The sequence below is a fragment of the Rhinatrema bivittatum genome, chromosome 3 (genome assembly GCF_901001135.1).
Source record: "Rhinatrema bivittatum chromosome 3, aRhiBiv1.1, whole genome shotgun sequence".
Taxonomy (NCBI): domain Eukaryota; kingdom Metazoa; phylum Chordata; class Amphibia; order Gymnophiona; family Rhinatrematidae; genus Rhinatrema; species Rhinatrema bivittatum.
In genome coordinates this window covers 306960498-306979544 of record NC_042617.1, presented here as the reverse complement: position 1 = coordinate 306979544, position 19047 = coordinate 306960498, and the positions used below count along the sequence as shown (strand labels likewise).

The window sequence follows — 19047 nt, the reverse complement described above, 5'->3', positions numbered from 1 at the left end:
GCAAGTGCCCTGCGCGTGTAAATCCGGGAGATTTACGCATGCAGGGCTTTTAAAATCTAGCCCTTGCTGTAGTTACATGATGTTAGGTTCCGTATTAGAAGCTACCACCCAGGAAAAAGATCTAGGCATCATAGTGGATAATACTTTAAAAATCGATGGCTCAGTGTGCTGCAGCCATCAAAAAAGCAAACAGAATGTTAGGAATTAGGAAGGGAATGGTGAATAAAACAGAGAATGTCATAATACCTTTGTATTTCTCCATGATGAGACCGCACCTTGACTACTGTGTGCAATTCTGGCCATCGCATCTCAAAAAAGATATAGTTGCAATGGAGAAGGTACAGAGAAGGCTGACCAAAATGATAAAGGGGATGGAACAGCTCCCCTATGAGGAAAGGCTGAAGAAGTTAGGGCTGTTCAGCTTGGAGAAGAGACTGCTGAGGGGGGATATAAGAGGTTAGGGATGTGAATCGTTTTCCATATCGTCTTAACGATAGAAATCGTGTGGCAGGGCAAGAAAATCGTCTTAGGCACGATTTTTTAGTTAAAAAATCGTTAAAAATCGTTTTTTCCGATTAGTGCGCACTAACTGGGAGTTAGTGCGCACTAACTGAAAATGATACAATTTGACACTTTTCAGGTCAGTTAAGGTCAGTTTAGGAATGAATATGTATTCCTATTGGCTGCCCTCTTATTTATTCATGTTACCAAGTTTCCTACTGACAGTATATGGGGATGGGAAATGGAAACAGTTGGTAGCTTGACAAAACAAGTAATGTGATCAGTCAATGTGACTAGAACTTGTGCCCTAACCCTGATACCAGGGGTATTGTGATCTTCCTGCACACAGTGCCCTATCCCTATTAATACCAGGAGTGTTGTGATCTTCCTGCACACAGTGCCCTATCCCTAATACCAGGGGTGTTGTGATCTTCCTGCACACAGTGCCCTATTCCTGATACTGGGGGTGTTGTGATCTTCCTGCACACAGTGCCCTATTCCTGATACCGGGGGTGTTGTGATCTTCTTGCGCACATCCCGGTATCAGGGATAGGGCACTGCATGCAGGAAGATCACAACACTCCTGGTATTAATAGGGATAGGGCACTGCATGCAGGAAGATCACAACACTCCTGGTATTAATAGGGATAGGGCACTGCATGCAGGAAGATCACAACACCCCTGGTATCAGGGATAGGGCACTGTGTGCAGGAAGATCACAATACCCCGGAGGAGTGAGGGTCAGGCAGCTCCCCCCTGTCTGTGAAGCCAGCCTCTCACTAGTAATGCAGGGAGGGAGCTGTCTCAGACTTCACCATCCTCCCCCCCCCCCTCACCCACACACCATTCACTAGCTGGGACATGGGGGAAGTCAGGAGTGAGGGTCAGGCAGCTCCCCCCTGTCTGTGAAGCCAGCCTCTCACTAGTAATGCAGGGACGGAGCTGTCTCAGACTGGTATCAGGGTTAGGGCACTGTGTGCAGGAAGATCACAACACTCCTGGTATTAATAGGGATAGGGCACTGTAAGAGATGACTGTAGTAGATTGAATAAAGATCTGATGTTTCTGCTCTCCTCACACCAAACAAAAACACACAAGCAGAGAAGCCCTTCTTACAAAGCTGAGCTAGTGAGTTAAGTAGGAGGAAAAGTAAACATACTGGTGCCAGTGTGGCTACTTAAAAAATACACTTACCAACAATCAATTACATATATTTGAACTGTGTACAGTTCCAGCCAGGACCACCTTTCTAAAATGCACAGTGATTGGCAAATTCAACATGCACTAGCATTTCAGGTGCCTGCTAACAAAAATAATAAACAAACAAGTTCTAGTCACGTGAGTGCTGATCATTACATTACTTTTTTTGTCAAGCTTCCAACTGTTTCCATTTCACATCCCCCCAACCATATTGGTAACATCAATAGATAAGAGCACAGCCAGCCAATAGGAATACATACATACATATTCATTCCTAAGTGACCTTTACTGACCTGGGAAGTGTGAACACTTTGTTTCATTTTCTGTTGGTGTTCGTTAGTTTCCAGTTCCATTTCCCATCCCCCCAACCATCACCTCAGTGGTAACCTTGGTAACATCAATAGATAAGAGGGCAGCCAGCCAATAGGAACACATATTCATTCCTAACTGACCTTCAGTGACCTGGAAAGTGTTTATTTGTATCATTTTCAGTTAGTGCGCACTAACTCGATTTAGTGCGCACTAACACGATTTAACGATTTTTAACGATAAATCGTTAGAATTTCTATTGTATCGTGTTCTATAACGATTTAAGACGATATAAACATTATCGGACGATAATTTTAATCGTTGAAAAACGATTCACATCCCTATGAGGTCTTTAAGATGAGAATTGGTTATTTACACTTTCAGATAATAGAACTAGGGGGCATTCCAATAAGTCAAATAGCACATTTAAGACTAAATCAGAGAAAATTATTTCATTCACACAATAAAGCTATGGAAATTGTTGCCAGAGGATGTGGTTAGTGCAGTTAGTGTAGCTGGGTTCAAAAAAGATTTGGATAAGTTTTTGGAAGAGAAGTCCATTAACTGCTATTAATCAAGTTTACTTAGGGAATAGCCACTGCTATTAATTGAATCAGTCACTAACCAACCTCCTTCCCTTCTCAAAAATACTCCAACATAAACATGCAAGGGAATGTTTGCTTGGTGGTAATCTTGTACGGAGGTAGTCCAATGAGGGTAACCGATTTGCAGTTATCCTCTCGTGAACCTCCGTCTATTATTCTTTTATTAAATTGAACATCTTTTTTTAATTTTTTGAAATTTTCAATTTTTTCTAAAAATCCCTTCTCCCCTGCTGCTTTTCCGCCCCATTGGTATCTTATTTCATACTTATCGGGACGTCACCTCTAATGTCTCATGGGTACGGAGCTGCTTGTCCGACACGGGCCATGTTTCGGCACGGTGTGCCTGCTTCAGGGACTATGGGAGAATAAGCTGTGTCCAATGCTGGGTTCACAGCGTGTGGTGAACCTTCAATGTATGAAAAAGTTAATCTTAAATAGCAAAGCCTTCTCTAACCTTTATTACTCATTTACTGACAATACTTAGCCTAAGATCCACCTTGCCTTTAAAAACTTACTTTTGTGCTGCTTCTTTTTGTCTTACGTGGTACGCCTGTTGTGCTTGTCTGGGCGTCGGCTCAATTCTAACTCATTATATAAGCCTGCCTAGGGAGCCTACCTCCTACTCATTGTCAGACCGAGGCTCTCTCAGATGCAAGTAATTAAGGTAATGCTTTGGATTTCTGGCGATAGCGGACCTGACAGGGGACTGCATTTATTCGTGAATGTGTTTCTACCTTATGGAGCGGACCTGGTGGAAAACTAGTGCTCACCACGTCCGCTTGGATGTTTTTTCACAAAGGGCGGCATCAATTAAACTGGGGGCGTTTTCCAGGCGGGGCTTGCCACTTTTGCTTTTTTCTATTAGAGGGCGGGTTTGATTCGATGGAGGGCATCTCACAGGCGGGGCTGACAGCCGCGCCTGTTTGTGGATTAAGAACTTTTTGTTTCTCTTAATGTTGTGCCTCTTCGAGAAGATTGTCCTGTGAATATTCAATCCGTGATGCTATTTTGCAACCTTTGAGTAACTCCGCTACTGAATCCTTTACTATTTTGCAACTTGCGATTGTTCACTATGGAGCTTGTAACGTTGCTACTGGATCCTTTCAATTTTTAATTTTTACTTGCCGGCACTCGCGGACCTACCGGTGAACTGCATGTGATGGATCTTATATTCCTACGTGTGGAGCGGATCTAGTGAGAAACTGGTTCTCACCACGTCCGCTGATGCTATCAAGATTTTTTCTTTTTTCACTAACATCTTAAATCAGGAAGGGGGCAATTCCTCGGCGGGTCTGTGAGCCACGCCGATCTGTGGGTTAGCTACTTGCTGTTATATTGATATTTTGTCTCTTCAAAATTATTGAGTACATCTATAGAGGTTTCTTAAGATTTTTGATGCTTTTGTAGCTATTATGAACCTGTGGTCCCATAGTCCCTGAAGCAGGCACACCGTGCCGAAACATGGCCCGTGTCGGACAAGCAGCTCCGTACCCATGAGACATTACAGAGGTGACGTCCCGATAAGTATGAAATAAGATACCAATGGGGCGGAAAAGCAGCAGGGGATGTTGTTCAATTTAATAAAAGAATAATAGACGGAGGTTCACGAGAGGATAACTGCAAATCGGTTACCCTCATTGGACTACCTCCGTACAAGATTACCACCAAGCAAACATTCCCTTGCATGTTTATGTTGGAGTATTAATTGCATCAGTAGCATGGGATCTTTAGTGTTTGGGTACTTGCCAGGTTCGGCTTCTGTTGGAAACAGGATGCTAGGCTTGATGGACCCTTGGGTATGACCCAGCATGGCAATTTCTTATGTTACCAAGCTTAATACAGACCACCACTGGAATCCAATGAATATCCATACAACAAGAGGCAATATGATTACATTTCTCTAAAAAGAAGCTGTTCTTTCCTACCCAGGGCTGGTTCAAGGGGGGGGGGGGGGGGGGGATTAGGCACCCTAGGTACCTTGTCTTGCATCCGCCCCCCCCGTCATGCTGCTACCCCCTTTAGGGGGTGCGAGTGGTAGTACTGCGGCAACAAAGAGTGGAAATTGCAGAATCAGGCCTAGTGGTTCCACCGGCTCTGTTCCTACCTAATGCCTATAGAAGTGTTCAGTACCAAGCAACTATTCTGTGGAACACATCTAGTCCCATTTCTGTAAAGCTACTGGCCTGATTAAAAAATTTCCAGGCACACTTTAATGTCTTGCCTATGCATATTATGTGCTATGAACCCCAGAAGGTGGCTCTTAAGCACAAGTATTAAGATCATTATCAGTAAATTTGAGAGATTAAGATCATGACTTAACACTCCCCGGTTTAGGAATGAGGCTTATTCCTGTCAAGGAATGCACAAAATTAACCCATTTGGAGACACTGCCCCAAGAGAGACTACAGGGACAGGAGAGAAAAATATAAAAAAAGCAAAAGGCAAATATTATAAAAAAAAGTGGTGAGCAAAAAGGCAATTTACATCTGTGCCTTGTTTCCTACACATTTTTCAGCCCCTGATTGTGTGTGAAATCAAACATCACATTTTCCATTTTAAAAACAAACTTCCACATTCTCTATGCACAGGAAACTGAAGAAAAGCTTGCCAAAAAACCCCCTATCCTCCCCAAGATTCATCTAATCTGAAACTGACCTAGCCCCCTGGCTAACCATAAAAATAAACCCTTTGTTTCTGCTTTTGTACCTATTAGGGGCTGAGTGATTGAATTACCACAAGAGCCTAGTACTGAGGCAGGACAGTGTCTGTCTACAGATATTCATTCAGAAGGCTTCCATAAAACTAAGTAAACTTTTTTGCTGTTTTAAAATCTTTATTTAATTTAATATTTATGTTTTTATACATGGAAACTTGTGATGACCAGTCTGAATGACTGTATACAAGAGCTTAATAAATACATCCATCTTGAGTCAAGTATAGGAGTCATCTGTTATTGTAGTACTATGTACCCTTTGTTTTGAGGGGGCAGGCTAGACTGCTTTTATGGCTTGTAAAACAAGGATAAACCCCCTAACTTTCAATAAGTGCATGTCAAGGGATATTTTATTCACTAATAATTAACTGTTAAAAGCCCACCCACCCCAGAGTTTGCTTTTCTAGCCTTGCTGTGGTAAATAAACTTGTAACCAATTACAGCAATTATTTGCTAATCTTCCACATTAAAGAAGTTTTCTATCAAATCAAATTAACAAAATGATTATTCAGTATAACTTTGGTGCTTTTGTCTTAGGGCAAGCCCTAAGCCTCCAGATAGCTTGCCTCTTGTTCACTACTCAGTGAAAAAGTTGACTCACCTTAAAAGCTAATTAGCTACAACAAAAAAGGAATTAGGAGCCACCAAGGAAGCCTCACCCACTTTACAGCATTCAGTTAACTTTTGCCCACTACCACAGAAATTTGAGAAACCCAGAAGTGGTTTACAGTATCAGATTTCTCAAGAGCCTCCATTGATTGTTACTTCACATGGGGCTAACAAAGGATCAGATTGTATACTTACTTTTTAGACAAAGGCATAAGATCACCAGGGCATCATACCAAGTGTCAACATTGCAGTGTGTGCTTAAACTATTGAAGGACAATCCTGGCAGGATCCTGTTACTGGATACCACATTAAAAGCAAGTCTATTACTAATTGCCAGTCAAGTGTTATTTATATCATTTGTCCTTGCCCTAAAATATACATGGGCCGAACCAAGTCACCTGGTGAAGGTCAGATTAATGGAACATCGATCACGATTGAGTACATCTAGTCTATCTGCACCCATAGTGACTCATTGTGTGGCCAAACATCTGAGGATTTGCAGTAGACAGTGCTAGAACTTAAATCAGATAATGTAGTGGAGACCTTTCAGTATTAAATTACTGTGAGCAATATTGGATATTTACTTTGCACACAGTATTTCATATGGGTTTGAACAAAGATTGTGATTGGTTGTCTTTGATATTATGCTGGTTTTTGTTGGATGGTTTCTGGGTTCTATGAAATTTAAGTGGATCAGTTCGCTTTTGAAGGCTAACATCAGAAAGCAGTTTGGAAAGACACTGGGCTGGATTTTAAAAGGGTTACGTGCATAAGGTATGCGCATAACCCTTTTAAAATGCCCCTGCGCGTGCAGAGCCTATATTGCATAGGCTTCTGGCGCGCGCAAAGCCCTGGGACGTGCGTAAATCCCGGGGCTTTCTTGGGGTGGGCATGTTGGGGGTGTGACACTGTCAGCGCGTCATCTGGGGCAGTGCCATGGGCGTGGTTTTGGCCCAGGGTGTTCTGGGGGCGTGGCCACAGCCTCCGGACCAGCCCCCGGACCGGAACATGGCACACAGCAGCCGGCCTGGTGCAGGCGTAACTTGTGACAGAGGTAGGGGGTGGGTTAGGTAGGGGAAGGTGGGGGAGGGAACAGGCAGCGCGCGCAGGGCTCGGTGCGCGCAAGTTGCACAAATATGCACCCTCTTGCGCGTGTCGACCCCAGATTTTATAAGATATATGCGCGTATCTTATAAAATCTGGCGTACTTTTGTTCGCGCCTGGTGCGTGAACAAAAAGTACGCGCTTGCTCAGTTTTAAAATGTACCCCACTGGACGTAAGAATGGTGGATATCTTGCCATGTCGGGTCACCTGAAGGAATGTGTTCCAAAACTCAGCTATGTCAAGAATTACATAACTGCTAAGTAGTCTGAACACAAACTTTAGTGTGATATTTATTTTTTGATCACAGCTTTCAACATGTTTGATGAAAAATAATCACTTTTGAGACACTACAATTGTTTCTAATTTAGGTGATTGGAGGTTAATTTTATTCAGATAACTTTAGGTAATCTGTGCAGGCAGTTACAAATTTATATATGAAGCTACCTTCATCCATCTTTACACATTTGTATAGCATTAAGTAGTGTCTTCGAAAATATCCAAGCAACTGAAATGCAGGTGGCTTGGGGTAGGAAACATACATTATGGGCTGTCCTAAAAAATGGTACTTCCATTTACATTGGTTTGGTCTACAGATGTCAGATTCAGACAGAACTGGGCAGGAATCTGGTCAAAGACATCCAAAAAGGTGGTAAAGGGAAATGTATTGCTCTGAGATTTTAATCTGCTGGATGTGGAACCTACAAGTAGAGATAATGGATGCCCTTCAAGCAGCTCTGCTCATATGGGAAAAGAACCCAAGAGGGATGATGTAATACTCAACCTAATGCTCATAAATAGAAATGTTTAATGTCCAAGTAGGTGTTCACTTGAGCACCAGTGATCAGATGGTATGGTTTGATACAGAAAACAGGATACAAAAAGTCAAAGAGCAGAGTTGAATTTCAAAAATAAGGACTGAGAAAACTAGAAGACTGAGAAAATGCAGGAGGTGGAACAGTGGGCCAAATTAAAGGGAGCTATTACAAAGACAACAAATCTATGTGTTAGAAAAAAAATGAGGAAAATAAAAGCTGGTACTCAAAGGAGGTGATTGAAAAAGGCAAAACGAACAATGTTCAAGTAGTATAAAGGACCCCAAAAAGAGGAACAGAAGAATATAGTTTCACCAGTGGAGACTAAGAAATCAGGAAGGCAAAAGATCAAGCAGAAGGATTGCCAAAGAGGTGAAGCAAGGTGATAAAACTTCAGGTATATCAGAGAAAGAAGGATGGGCCAAAATGGTATAGTGAAATTGAAAGTTGATGAGAAGCAATGTGTGGAGAGACAAAGAAATGGCAAAAATATTAAGTTCTTCAGTTTGCTATTCACTAAACAATCCTGGAGAAGGACCACTGTTGGTTGAGAAGTTCATAGATGGTGGGGGTTTAGATGAAACTATGGAACAGAATGTATGGGAAGAGTTGGGAAAACAAGTGTTCAAGGCTATGGGGCTGGATGTGGTACATCACAGAATACTGGGATAGCTCAGAGATGTGCTGGAAGATCTGCTGAAAGACTTGTTCAATAGATGCCTGCAAACAGGCATGGTGCTGCATGACTGGAGAAGAGCAGAGATAGTCCTGCTTCACAATAGTGGTAACAGAATAGGCTGGAAACTACAGACCATTTAGCCTCACATTGGTGGTGGGAAAGTAGAGACTTTGTGGAAGGAAAGAATGATCTATCTACACTCTGGTGAGTTGCTGGACCTGAGGCAGCATGGATTCAGCAGGGGAAGGTCCTATCAAATTGATTTTTTGATTAGGTGACTAGAGAATTGGATTGTGGAAGACCACATGATATGATCCTCTTGGATTTAAGTAAAGCATTTGATAAGGTCCTGCATAGGAGGCTTATGAATAAAATGAGAAGCTTGGGAGTGATTGCCAAGGTGGTGGCATGGATTACAAACTGGTTGGCTGGCAGGAAACAGCATGTAAAGGTAAATGAAGAGAGCCGGGCGATCGGTCCCGGGGCTTCCTCTGGACCACCAGGTACATGTAAAAGGTTTTGGGGGGTAGGGGAAGTTTTGGTGTGCCGGTTTTCCCACCCTCCCCCCCCCCAAATAACTCCCTTTAGTGGACACTATCCCGATTAACGATTTTTTCACGATAAATCGGGGGAATTTCTATTGTATTGCACTCTAATGATTTGACGGTTAAAAAAATGTCGGACCATATTTTAAATAGTCAAAAAACGATTCACATCCCTATTAAGCAGAGTGCCACAGGTATGAGTGTTGGGACCAGTTCCTGCATAGGAGGCTTGTGAATAAAATGAGAAGCTTGGGAGTGATTGCCAAGGTGGTGGCATGGATTACAAACTGGTTGGCTGACAGGAAACAGCAGGCAATGGTAAATGCAGAGAGCTGTATTAAGCAGAGTGCCACAGGTATGAGTGTTGGGACCAGTTTTGTTCAATATCTTTGAGTGAACTTGCGGAAGGGATAGAAGCTAAAGTTTGCTATAGATCTTAGTATCTTCAATAAACAGAGTGGACATGCCTGAAGGAGTAGAGAGAATGAAGAATGATTTAAGAAAGAGTGGTCAGGATTTGGCAGCTGGGATTCAATGCCAGGAATTTCAGAGTAATATATCTGAGATTCAGTAATCCAAAAGAGCTGTGTGATGGGATAAAAGACTGACATGCACTGACCAGGAGGGTTTTTGGGGCAATAGTATCTGGGGATCTGAAGATGGTGAAGCAATGTGAGCAGGTGATAGCTAAAGCCAGAATAATGCTGGGCTGAATAGAGTGCAGAATAGCCAGTAAGAAAAAGGAGGTGATAATGCCCTTGTACAGGTCCTTGGTAAGGCCTCTCCTAGAGTATTGTGTTCAGTTCTGAAGTCTGTATCTGAAAAAAGGAGAAACAGGATGGAGATAGTACAGAGAAGGTTGATGAAAATGTGGGGTCTGTATCAGGAGACATAAGAGGCTGAAGGATCTAATATGTATACCCTGGAAGAGAGGAGGTGCAGGAAGATGATACAGACCTTCAGGTACCTAAATGTTTCGATGTATGGACTTTGAACATTCTCCATTGGAAAGAAAATAGAACTAGGGGGGGTCACAAGATTAAACTTCAGGGGGGATGACTCAGAACCACTGTTAGAAAATATTTCTTCACAGCGAGGGTGGTAAAGGCCTAGAATACCCTTCTGGAGATGTGGTTAAGAACAGTCAAGGAATTCAAGGGAGCATAGAATAAACACTATCTCTGGAGGCTAGAGGACTGAAATCTGATTAGTGTATAGCAGTTAACTTGCTGGTACGTTGGTTACTACCCTTAACCAATATGCTTTGATGCTTTTAATGCAACTGCAACATTGCTCCCTGGTTAGATGTCAGAGGGAAAAGAGGAATTGATTCAGTCAAGGGCCTGGACTTCCATGGTTTGGGATACTGATATGCAGACAAGGGAAAGGTGCAGGACTGCTTCTATGGGCCAAGTCTTAAAGGAAACAAAGAAAGCATGCATAGGGGCAACTTGCTGGTGCAGTGGTTACTAACCTTAACCAATAAGCCTTGATACTTTTGATGCAGCTGCAGCACCACTCTGCTTTGGAGGAGGAGGTAGAAGGAAAGAAGAATTTGGATTCAGAGACAACCACCACAAGCTATGATTGCTGCCCCCCCCCCCCCCCCCATCCCCTACCCAGTCTAGGGTACTGATGCACAGACATTAAGAAAACCACACAGGACTGCTTCTATGGTCAAGTCCATCAGCAAATCAAGCAGCACCGACTGATACATGGTGATAACTTGCATGGCACAGCAGACGCTACTATGGGAAGCTTGCTGGGCAGATTTGATGGGCCATTGTTCCTTTTCTGCCATCATTTCTCCGTTTCTATGATATCCAACTCACATTGGCAATGGATGAGGTTTGGTCTGAACCCATTTTCATGGGATGATAGTCTGTTTTATATCAGTAGCCCAGTGGTTTAATCACAAACTTAAATTAATCCATCCAAATCCAAACTCCTCTAGCTCTGGGGGATTCGAACTTGATTACAACCTCATGACAGAAACCTCTCTAAAGGTAATAGGACTTCCATTATGCATATGCACCAAATATGTATACTGCATAACTACCTTGATTAATACATAAACACAATCTTGCTACTATGATATATCAGCAGCCAAAACAATAGCAATCTCACAACAGTCTGAAATGCCTTTAAGCTTCTGTAGAATAGAGTCACTAGAATCTTGCTAGGGGCCAAACGCAACCGAGCACATAACACCAATACTACACCAGCTACATTGACTCCTAGTCAAAAGCTTCATTTACAAGTGCATGAACAAGCAAGCCCCCCCCCCCCCCCCCCCCCCCAAGTATCTCAACTTCTCCCTACACTACCCCTAGAAAAAAACTCAGATCTTCCCAAATGGTTCTTCTTTCCTCCCCTTCAGCTAGACTGTTCTGCAAGACTTCATGCAGAACAGTCTAGCTGAAGAAGCTAGAGTGAAGTCTAGTAGTTATGCTCCAAAAATCTGGAACAAGGTACCACTACCTCTCTGCCTCCAGCCATGTTAGCTTTTTTCCTGAAAATGAGGAAAGGCTAAGCTTTTTGGCCACACCTTGCCTTAGAGTTCACTCAAACTCAGTCTTTCTGACCTATCTGAACTGTCAAGGCCTATAAGTTGTACACCCTGGCTTTTCAGTGTTAATCCATTGTAAATTTGAATCATTTGTGATAGTAAATGATGACCAATGCACTGTTAGTAAAACTTGTTTTGTAATCCTCTTTGAGGTCACTTGTGGAAAGAGGTGGAATATCAAATGTAAATAAAAACTCAAAATAGGGGATTAATCTGCACATATATGAAGTTAAATGTAGCGGACACATTTGGCAAATCAGCTGCCTCAGTATCTGTACTGCTTCACAACTCCCCCTTTTCTGTTTACCTTGTTTCCAGGTGTTAGATGTTGGAAGCCAGGCTGCAGATGTGCTGCTGCTTCTAGGATCTCCCACTGGATTCGAGCTGCTCTCAGTCCTAGAGAAGGGGTAAGAATAGAAACAGATTGAGATGTCCTCACCATAACTGGTTCTTTGAGGTGCTATCACCCTAGGTCACCAGGGGATAATAGTTCCCCTGTTCTAAACAATCTCTAGTAGCCACAAGGCCAGTGACTCAGGGATCATAGTTACCATGCTCTGTGCATATTGCACCATAAACCCATGCTGCAACCAACCATTCCTGGGAATCAAAGCCATCCCAGCTCAGCCCTATATTCAGAACTCAGCAGAGCAAGACATGACATCAATTTGAGAATAGTCCATTCTTGAATATGGAGCTGAGCCTGTTATGTGTAAAGGAGAATATTTATAATGTTCTAGAATTAACCACTTGATAAGACATTTGTGGTTGAAATACAGACTGTATTGGTAATTGCACATTTTCTTTTTGTAAATGTAGATCTAAGTAGATTGTCTGAAGTCTAATGCATCATTTAATAAACTGACGGCAGATGTAATGACTGGTGAGTCTGGTTTGATTACGATTAAGCAGCTTTGTGCAAGTTACTATTGATTTGTGATCCTTGCCTCACCATATTGAATTGAGCCCTTACCTCTGTTTCAAAAACGAATTTCCACTGACATCCAGGATGAATGGAGAAACAGGCTCATCATCTGAAGGACATGAAGAGCAGTAAGGTTAGCAAAGAGTTTTAAACATACAGTGAGCTTATCAATATAGACATCTCTCAAAATTAAGATGGGACCCTGCTTCCCTTTGTGGGTATACCATAAGGACACTTTTTAGAAAACAAATGGACTTGCTGTTTCCCTATTAAATTAGGCTTCTCTAAATGAGCTTATGTAAGAAACTGAGTAGCCGCAAGACTGTACAATTGTTCAAAGAAACAAAACTGAATGAGCTTTGACATGTGGCTGATAAGACTGCACCAAAAGCACCCTTCTCTAAGCTAAGAGCTTTTGCTCTTCTGAGCATGTATAGTAATTCCTACATGGAATTTCTTTATGAGTCCTTTCAAACCTTTTTTGTCTGAGCACCAGGACAGACAGGTATACACAATCAATATTTTTCTTCTTCATTACTGTTATTAAACTTCCTGGTATGTTTTTCACAATTATCTCACTGCCTCAGCAGCTCCCAAATACCACTTATCAGTGCTATGTATTTAAAAAGTAAAATTCTGGATATCTTGCAAGAAAGCAGCTTTGCTGTCTGTACAATAGGAAAATGACTATTATGGACAGACATGAAGTTTGTTACAGCTCTGTCAGACCAAATCACTACCAGGCCAACTATTACCATGGTGGCTGGATGTCCTCATTTACAAACATTGAGGGTCTGGAAAGAGGAGGAACTGTGTAAGTCTGAGAAGTTGCAGTCTAGCCTCTTAAGTGCAGCTTCATTTGCCTCCTCAGGCATCAAGTTGAGCAGGAGCTCCTCCAATATCTCTCCCCCTTTGACGAAGAAGGCTGAATTCTCAGGGTCAGGCAGAGTCACAGGAGACAAAGCAATGCCACTGTTAAGCCACAAGTGCCAAAAAAGCACAGAGTCTCAGCCTGTCGATACACCATGCTGGAGATGGTATTTTGGCTGTATCAGCACCATTGTCACAGTATAAACAAAGACATTTGATGATTGAAGCCCTGGAGCATACAATGCATTAAGCTTTGACACCACTGCTGCTTAGTGCATCAAAATAGGATGCTTTGATGCATAAATGAAGCAGTGCAGCTATTTGTGGACCTACCGAAAGCTCTCAAGGGCAGAAAGTAATGCTTCACCAGTCCCTATGGCAGAGACCATATTGGCCAAAGGTATGCTACTACTCCAGTGTATATAGCCCCAGGGAGAATTTTAGTTGAGCTGACAAGAGTCAGGCAGGTTCGTGCTCTTTAAACATTCAGAAAGGATCTCAAGAGTGCATGGCTGTTCATAGCTGCTCAAATAGCCAGCCAGTCTGATATCCTGAAAAATTAACAGATACTCCATTGTTGAACTACAGTGCAGAGGTCAGCTTGTGTTCTTGGTGAAGATGGACATTAGGTACTAGACTAGTCATAAAGCAGACATTATAACTGTCTTGAATATGTGCATAAGTACTTTTTACTTCCAGATTTTATACTGATTTTTCAAAAGGAAGTAAAAGTACACACATTTTCCCTTTGAAAATTATCTGCACAAATTTTTATCTACTAATTTGTGTGGTTAGATTTTTCAAGAAAAGTTACATTTCTACATGTATACATACACTCCTACACGGATACACACACACACGAGCAATATATATAGCTCATGTGCGTGTTTTTGAAAATAGTTCAAGCTTGCCCACACTGTAGGTAAAAGTATATGCATAGATCTATTTGAATGGGAGGCATTTTTTTTTTTTTTTATTTCCATGATTTAGCAGTTTATCTGCAAAAGTGGCTTAAAGTTACCTTCAAAATGCCAGAGGAAGTTGAATGACTACTTGGGGTGCCAGGGCTAGAGGGCAACTCATTGACAGGAGGTGGGGCACCAGCTACAGCTGCCCTCAGAACCTCCTCCTTCCCATAGCCAGCCAACATTCAGAGATTCTCCTTGTCCTCCCCGGGCATGCCCGCCCAAGACACTAGGCACTGGCAGCCCAATGATGGACCAGAATACTACAACAAGGTTTATACAGAGACAAGAAAGGCACCACCACATGGAAGCTAGATACTTTTGAAAGTCACGTTGCTGGATCAGTGTGGGAGGTGAAGGAGGGGAGGAGGGATTTGAGCAATAATTGAAAAATGAGGAAGAGAGCTAAGGTAAAGGAGTTTGGATGTAGGGAGGTACTACAGAGGCAGAAAAGGGATGCACCAAGGATCTGCTTACCAACATCCCAGTTCTCTTCACATGGAGGTTTGTCCCAAAAGCTGAGTGGATTGGATGGCTCTTCCTTAGGTTTAATGCTTACTTCTGGGAGGATTTTAAACACAAAAAAAAGTGATTAATTGCTATATGAAAGATTATGTTTAGGGTGGGGGAAGCCAGACATTTTCCTAGTATGATTCAAGTCTGGCCAGTTCCATTCTATCTTCAGGTTTTCAGTTAGTGTTTCAGTTCTAGCTTAGTGCTGGTTGACAGTGTATCAGAGCTGTTGGCAAACAATAGAATGTGGCTACTTCAGGTCCACTTTCCAAACAGTGGAAAGCAACTTCTTTCAACCCATCACCTCCCAAGATTAATTCAGTTTTAATCCAGTACCTGAAATTTCTTCCCACTGAGCATGACAGATGAGGTCTCTCTGGAATGGCATGTGGCTACCATTCAGATAGAGCACAAGACTAGGCCCTAAGCATAGTCTTTCCCTGCTGCTTCAGTGTCTTTCATCAGTACAGCTTCTCTGCTAAGATTCTAGAGCTACTTAAGACCAAAAATCAAAGCCAAGTTTTGAGTGGTTTTCAGGGAGCACCTGTATTAGTCCTGTTTGACTTCTTAGGACCCCAGGATTGCTGTTTTGAGAGTGGACTGTTTCTCCTTCATGCCATTAAGCTCTTCTAGCTATTAAATGGTTCAGCTTGTGCCATGATCACCAGTAAAATATACCAAAGCCTCTCAAGCAGCCCCAGGATCAAACTATTCCAGGCCCACTGGTTCATCCCCACAGTGTGTCAACTCATCAGTACAAGCTTTAGTTAGAGAGTTCTATGGCTGATAGGCCCCTTGGAAAAGACAGTCTACTCCGTTTTACTATTAAACACATTAACAAAGTTTAATTAAATTTCACCAGACTTTATAGGTGTGGAGCCCTATGAACTTTGCTACCACAAATAATTTTGCTACCAGCCCTCAGTTTACGTATACAAATGTGTTTTAAACAAACACAGCCACTTAGTTTCAATTAAGCATGTTTTCCCATGAAGATGGGATTCAGTTGAGCTTTGGCTTTCTGAAGGAGTAGAAGGTTTATGATTTGTATGTTAATCCCCTCAACTTGTGTTTGTCTTCACCACAAGACTGCCGTTTTGGTTTGTTTTTTTTTTTTGCAGATTCACACATCTGTAGACTCCATACATTCCCACAGTGCTGTCCTACCTTCAAAGAGCTCAGGTTCACATCTATCATCACAGGTCTGGAGATGAACCTTTAGCTCCTGCTTCAGAACTCTGTGACGGGCATTGTAGGGACAGGTCGCCAACATCTTTGCAATCTGCGGGTTGTTCTGGAGGGTGAACATAGTGACAAGGGCATGAATCATTTTTTCCTGGCTTCAATGATGAATCAGTATTTTGTATTTATAGTATACTCTCCTCACTGTACAATAGGTAGAAAGATTGTTTACTGGGCAGGAAGAAAGGGGACAGCAGATTTTTCAATCTTGAAAGCTTTCATTTTCAAGAAAGGGATAAACACTTGACTCAAGGTACTGAAAGAACCAAGAGCTTTTTGCTAAGTGAAGGAAATCAAATCTTCAGCTACCCACTTCCTCCTTGCTCTGTAAGCAATTTCATCCTTGTCTATCTTTCAGCTCTGAATACAGTGCTACAACTAGGAAGTTTCACTCCCAAATTACTTCAGCCATTTTAAAAGAGAACAGAGTTATTGAGGACAAGTGGATGACCCTGGAACTTTCGTGTTAAAGTTCCTAGAACTTTGACTGTGCCCTATTGAGCATGTGCAGCATGCCATGATGCCATGCATCCACATGGGGGCCTTCTCATTCTTTGAGAAGCCCAGTCATGGATCTTTAGGATTTTATCCAATCCAAAATCAGATAGGAGTGTCTAGTGTCTTTAGGGAGCTTTTTGGTATTCTCATTGTCATGCTCAATTCAGTGAGAAATTGACCAATCATTGTCATGGAGTCAGGTTTTTTTTTTTGTCCAGTCATGGGTAAGTAGACTTGGCTTCAAACAATATCCTTGCTGTGAAAGACATGCCTGTTGTGGATCCTCATGATAAGAGGTGTCCTGGGCCTGAAGGGCATCACATGACTTTCTGGTGTGTCAATGCAACCATGACGACCCATAGCGGGTGCTGGTTCCAGTTGGAGCTTAATCAAAAAGCACATTGGGTACTGTAAGACCAGCTCATTGAATCAGACATTGACTGATGGATTCATGAGTTGAACTGGATGCTAGTAATGCATCAAGAGGATATAGACCCCCTTGACATCAAGGAGCAGTAAAGACTGGAGACAGGCAGTCTGCCTGCTCCCACCTGAAGGCAGCAAAGGTTTTTGCTTTTGATTCCAGCATCAAGGAGTTCCAATGCTGAGCACTGAGCAAAAGCAAAAGCAAATGTAAAAAAAAAAAAAAAAAAGAGTCAGCCTCAATTGGTGCACAATACCAGGAGTGAAAACTTCCTGCTGCAGATAAGAATCCCCCCCTAAGCTCTCCCATGGAGGAAAGCTCATCCTCTATGTAGTCCTGGGCACTGTGACAGTCTCCAGGGTTTCAGGTGTATGCCACTGAAACCTCTGACTTCAGAAGATATAGCCACCTGTCTTGTCTCCCAGTTGTTGACATTGGCAATCTGAGGAGCTGGACAAGAAGATCCAGCAGGCCTTTGACAAAGTGAAGCGGAGCATCAATGTCACTGTATTTATGTCATCTGTTAAATCAGGCTGATGTGCAGCCACCTGCAGCCTTGGGGGGCGAAGGAGAACAAACAAAAAAAAGTGTAGATAGTGGCTGCACTATTGTGATCGCCAGCCCATCGTGGGAGGAAGCCTCCCCAAAGTGGGTTCCAGACTCTCAGAATTAGCAGCTACAAACGATGGGTCCCACCATTTGGAATTAGATTCCATCATCTATCAGATTAATACCCAGTGCCAAGGACTTAAAAAGAACTTTGAAAAGGAACCTATTTTGACAGGCATTTCAAGACATCAGCAATTCATAACTGAGTTCAACCACAGTTACTTTTGTTCAGTGAGATTTTTCTCTAGTTTTTTCCCGCAGTCCAGCTTGATCAATGCTTTGTATAGCTTACAGTGCTCGTCTTGTCTCTTATGAACATGTTCTTTTTTACTGTGAATTTTACTGTAACCTGCCCCAAACATTTGAGGGCACAGGTAACAAGTTATTTTAAATAAGTGCTCCTCTGAGGTCTTGCTGTGGGATGGGCACCATTCGGGTTCTGACTCAAACATATTCCTAGGTATGCCGCTATAGATCTGGAGAAGTCTCCAAATTGGAATTGACAGGACTCCCCTTCCAACCCCTCTCCTCTGCCAAAGGAAAGGAAGATGTCAGAGGATCACTCCTTTGCAGGATTTGTGCAGAGAATGGAAGTGGCTGTTCCCGGGGTGGTTCTGTCATGAGGCAGGGCAAGGTAACTGCATCAGGTAGTAACACTTTAGGAGCGGCAAAAAAGTGCTCCCAAAATGCTTGTGGTGACTGCTTCATCTTACTACAAGGTAACACACAGGAGGAAGGGAGAGCCCCAAAGCTGATGCACAACAAGTTCCCACCCTCCATGGGCCTGCAGAGGAGCCTCGTTCATGCAGTGTTTTCTCCCCCCTTGGGCCAGCAGAAGATTCTCAGGGAGTCAATGTGTCCATGGTGTTTCCACCCCACTGGCAAAAAGAAAAGGAAGACCTGTAGAGGGGGGAGCAGGGAAAGGGAAAGACTGCCTAGGATGCTTCAGTTTTTGGGGCAGTTTGACTGTCAGGACTGAATTATGCCTCCTTGTTCTGCCTGCGTGGGCCCATTAAAGTTATATTGTATGGGCTTGCCCAGGTGGGAAGAAGGAGCAGTTGCTGCAGCCATAAGGAGTAGGAGTAATGCTGGCATGTGTGGCCAGAAAGGAGCAGGAGCTGCATCAGCCCACACCTCAGGAAGCAAGAAGTCTCATTGGCTGTATGCAGGGGCGGATTGAGGGAAAATAGTGGCCCGGGGGATTTTTCTCCATACTGGCCCATGGGTACCCAATTACATATATATGTACACACCCCTATATGTCGGCATGGTCCTCCTGTATCACAGTACTATTTACCAAAACTCAAAGAACAACCCCACCTATGAAAAAGAATACCACAAATATTACACCAGA

At 42.8% G+C, this 19047-nt stretch overlaps 1 protein-coding gene across 4 annotated transcripts in view; it reads right to left on the bottom strand.

Annotated features, from left to right (window-relative positions):
• LOC115087675 overlaps positions 1-19047 on the bottom strand; it is a 149493-nt gene that overhangs the window by 65591 nt on the left and 64855 nt on the right. For all 4 annotated transcript variants that reach the window (XM_029595130.1, XM_029595133.1, XM_029595131.1 and 1 more), the window contains 4 exons: positions 16088-16214; positions 14885-14968; positions 12621-12681; positions 11955-12043 (listed from right to left, as the gene is read on the bottom strand). In XM_029595130.1, the coding sequence (XP_029450990.1) occupies positions 11955-12043; positions 12621-12681; positions 14885-14968; positions 16088-16214 (361 nt within the window). The remainder of the gene's footprint in view (positions 1-11954; positions 12044-12620; positions 12682-14884; positions 14969-16087; positions 16215-19047) is intronic.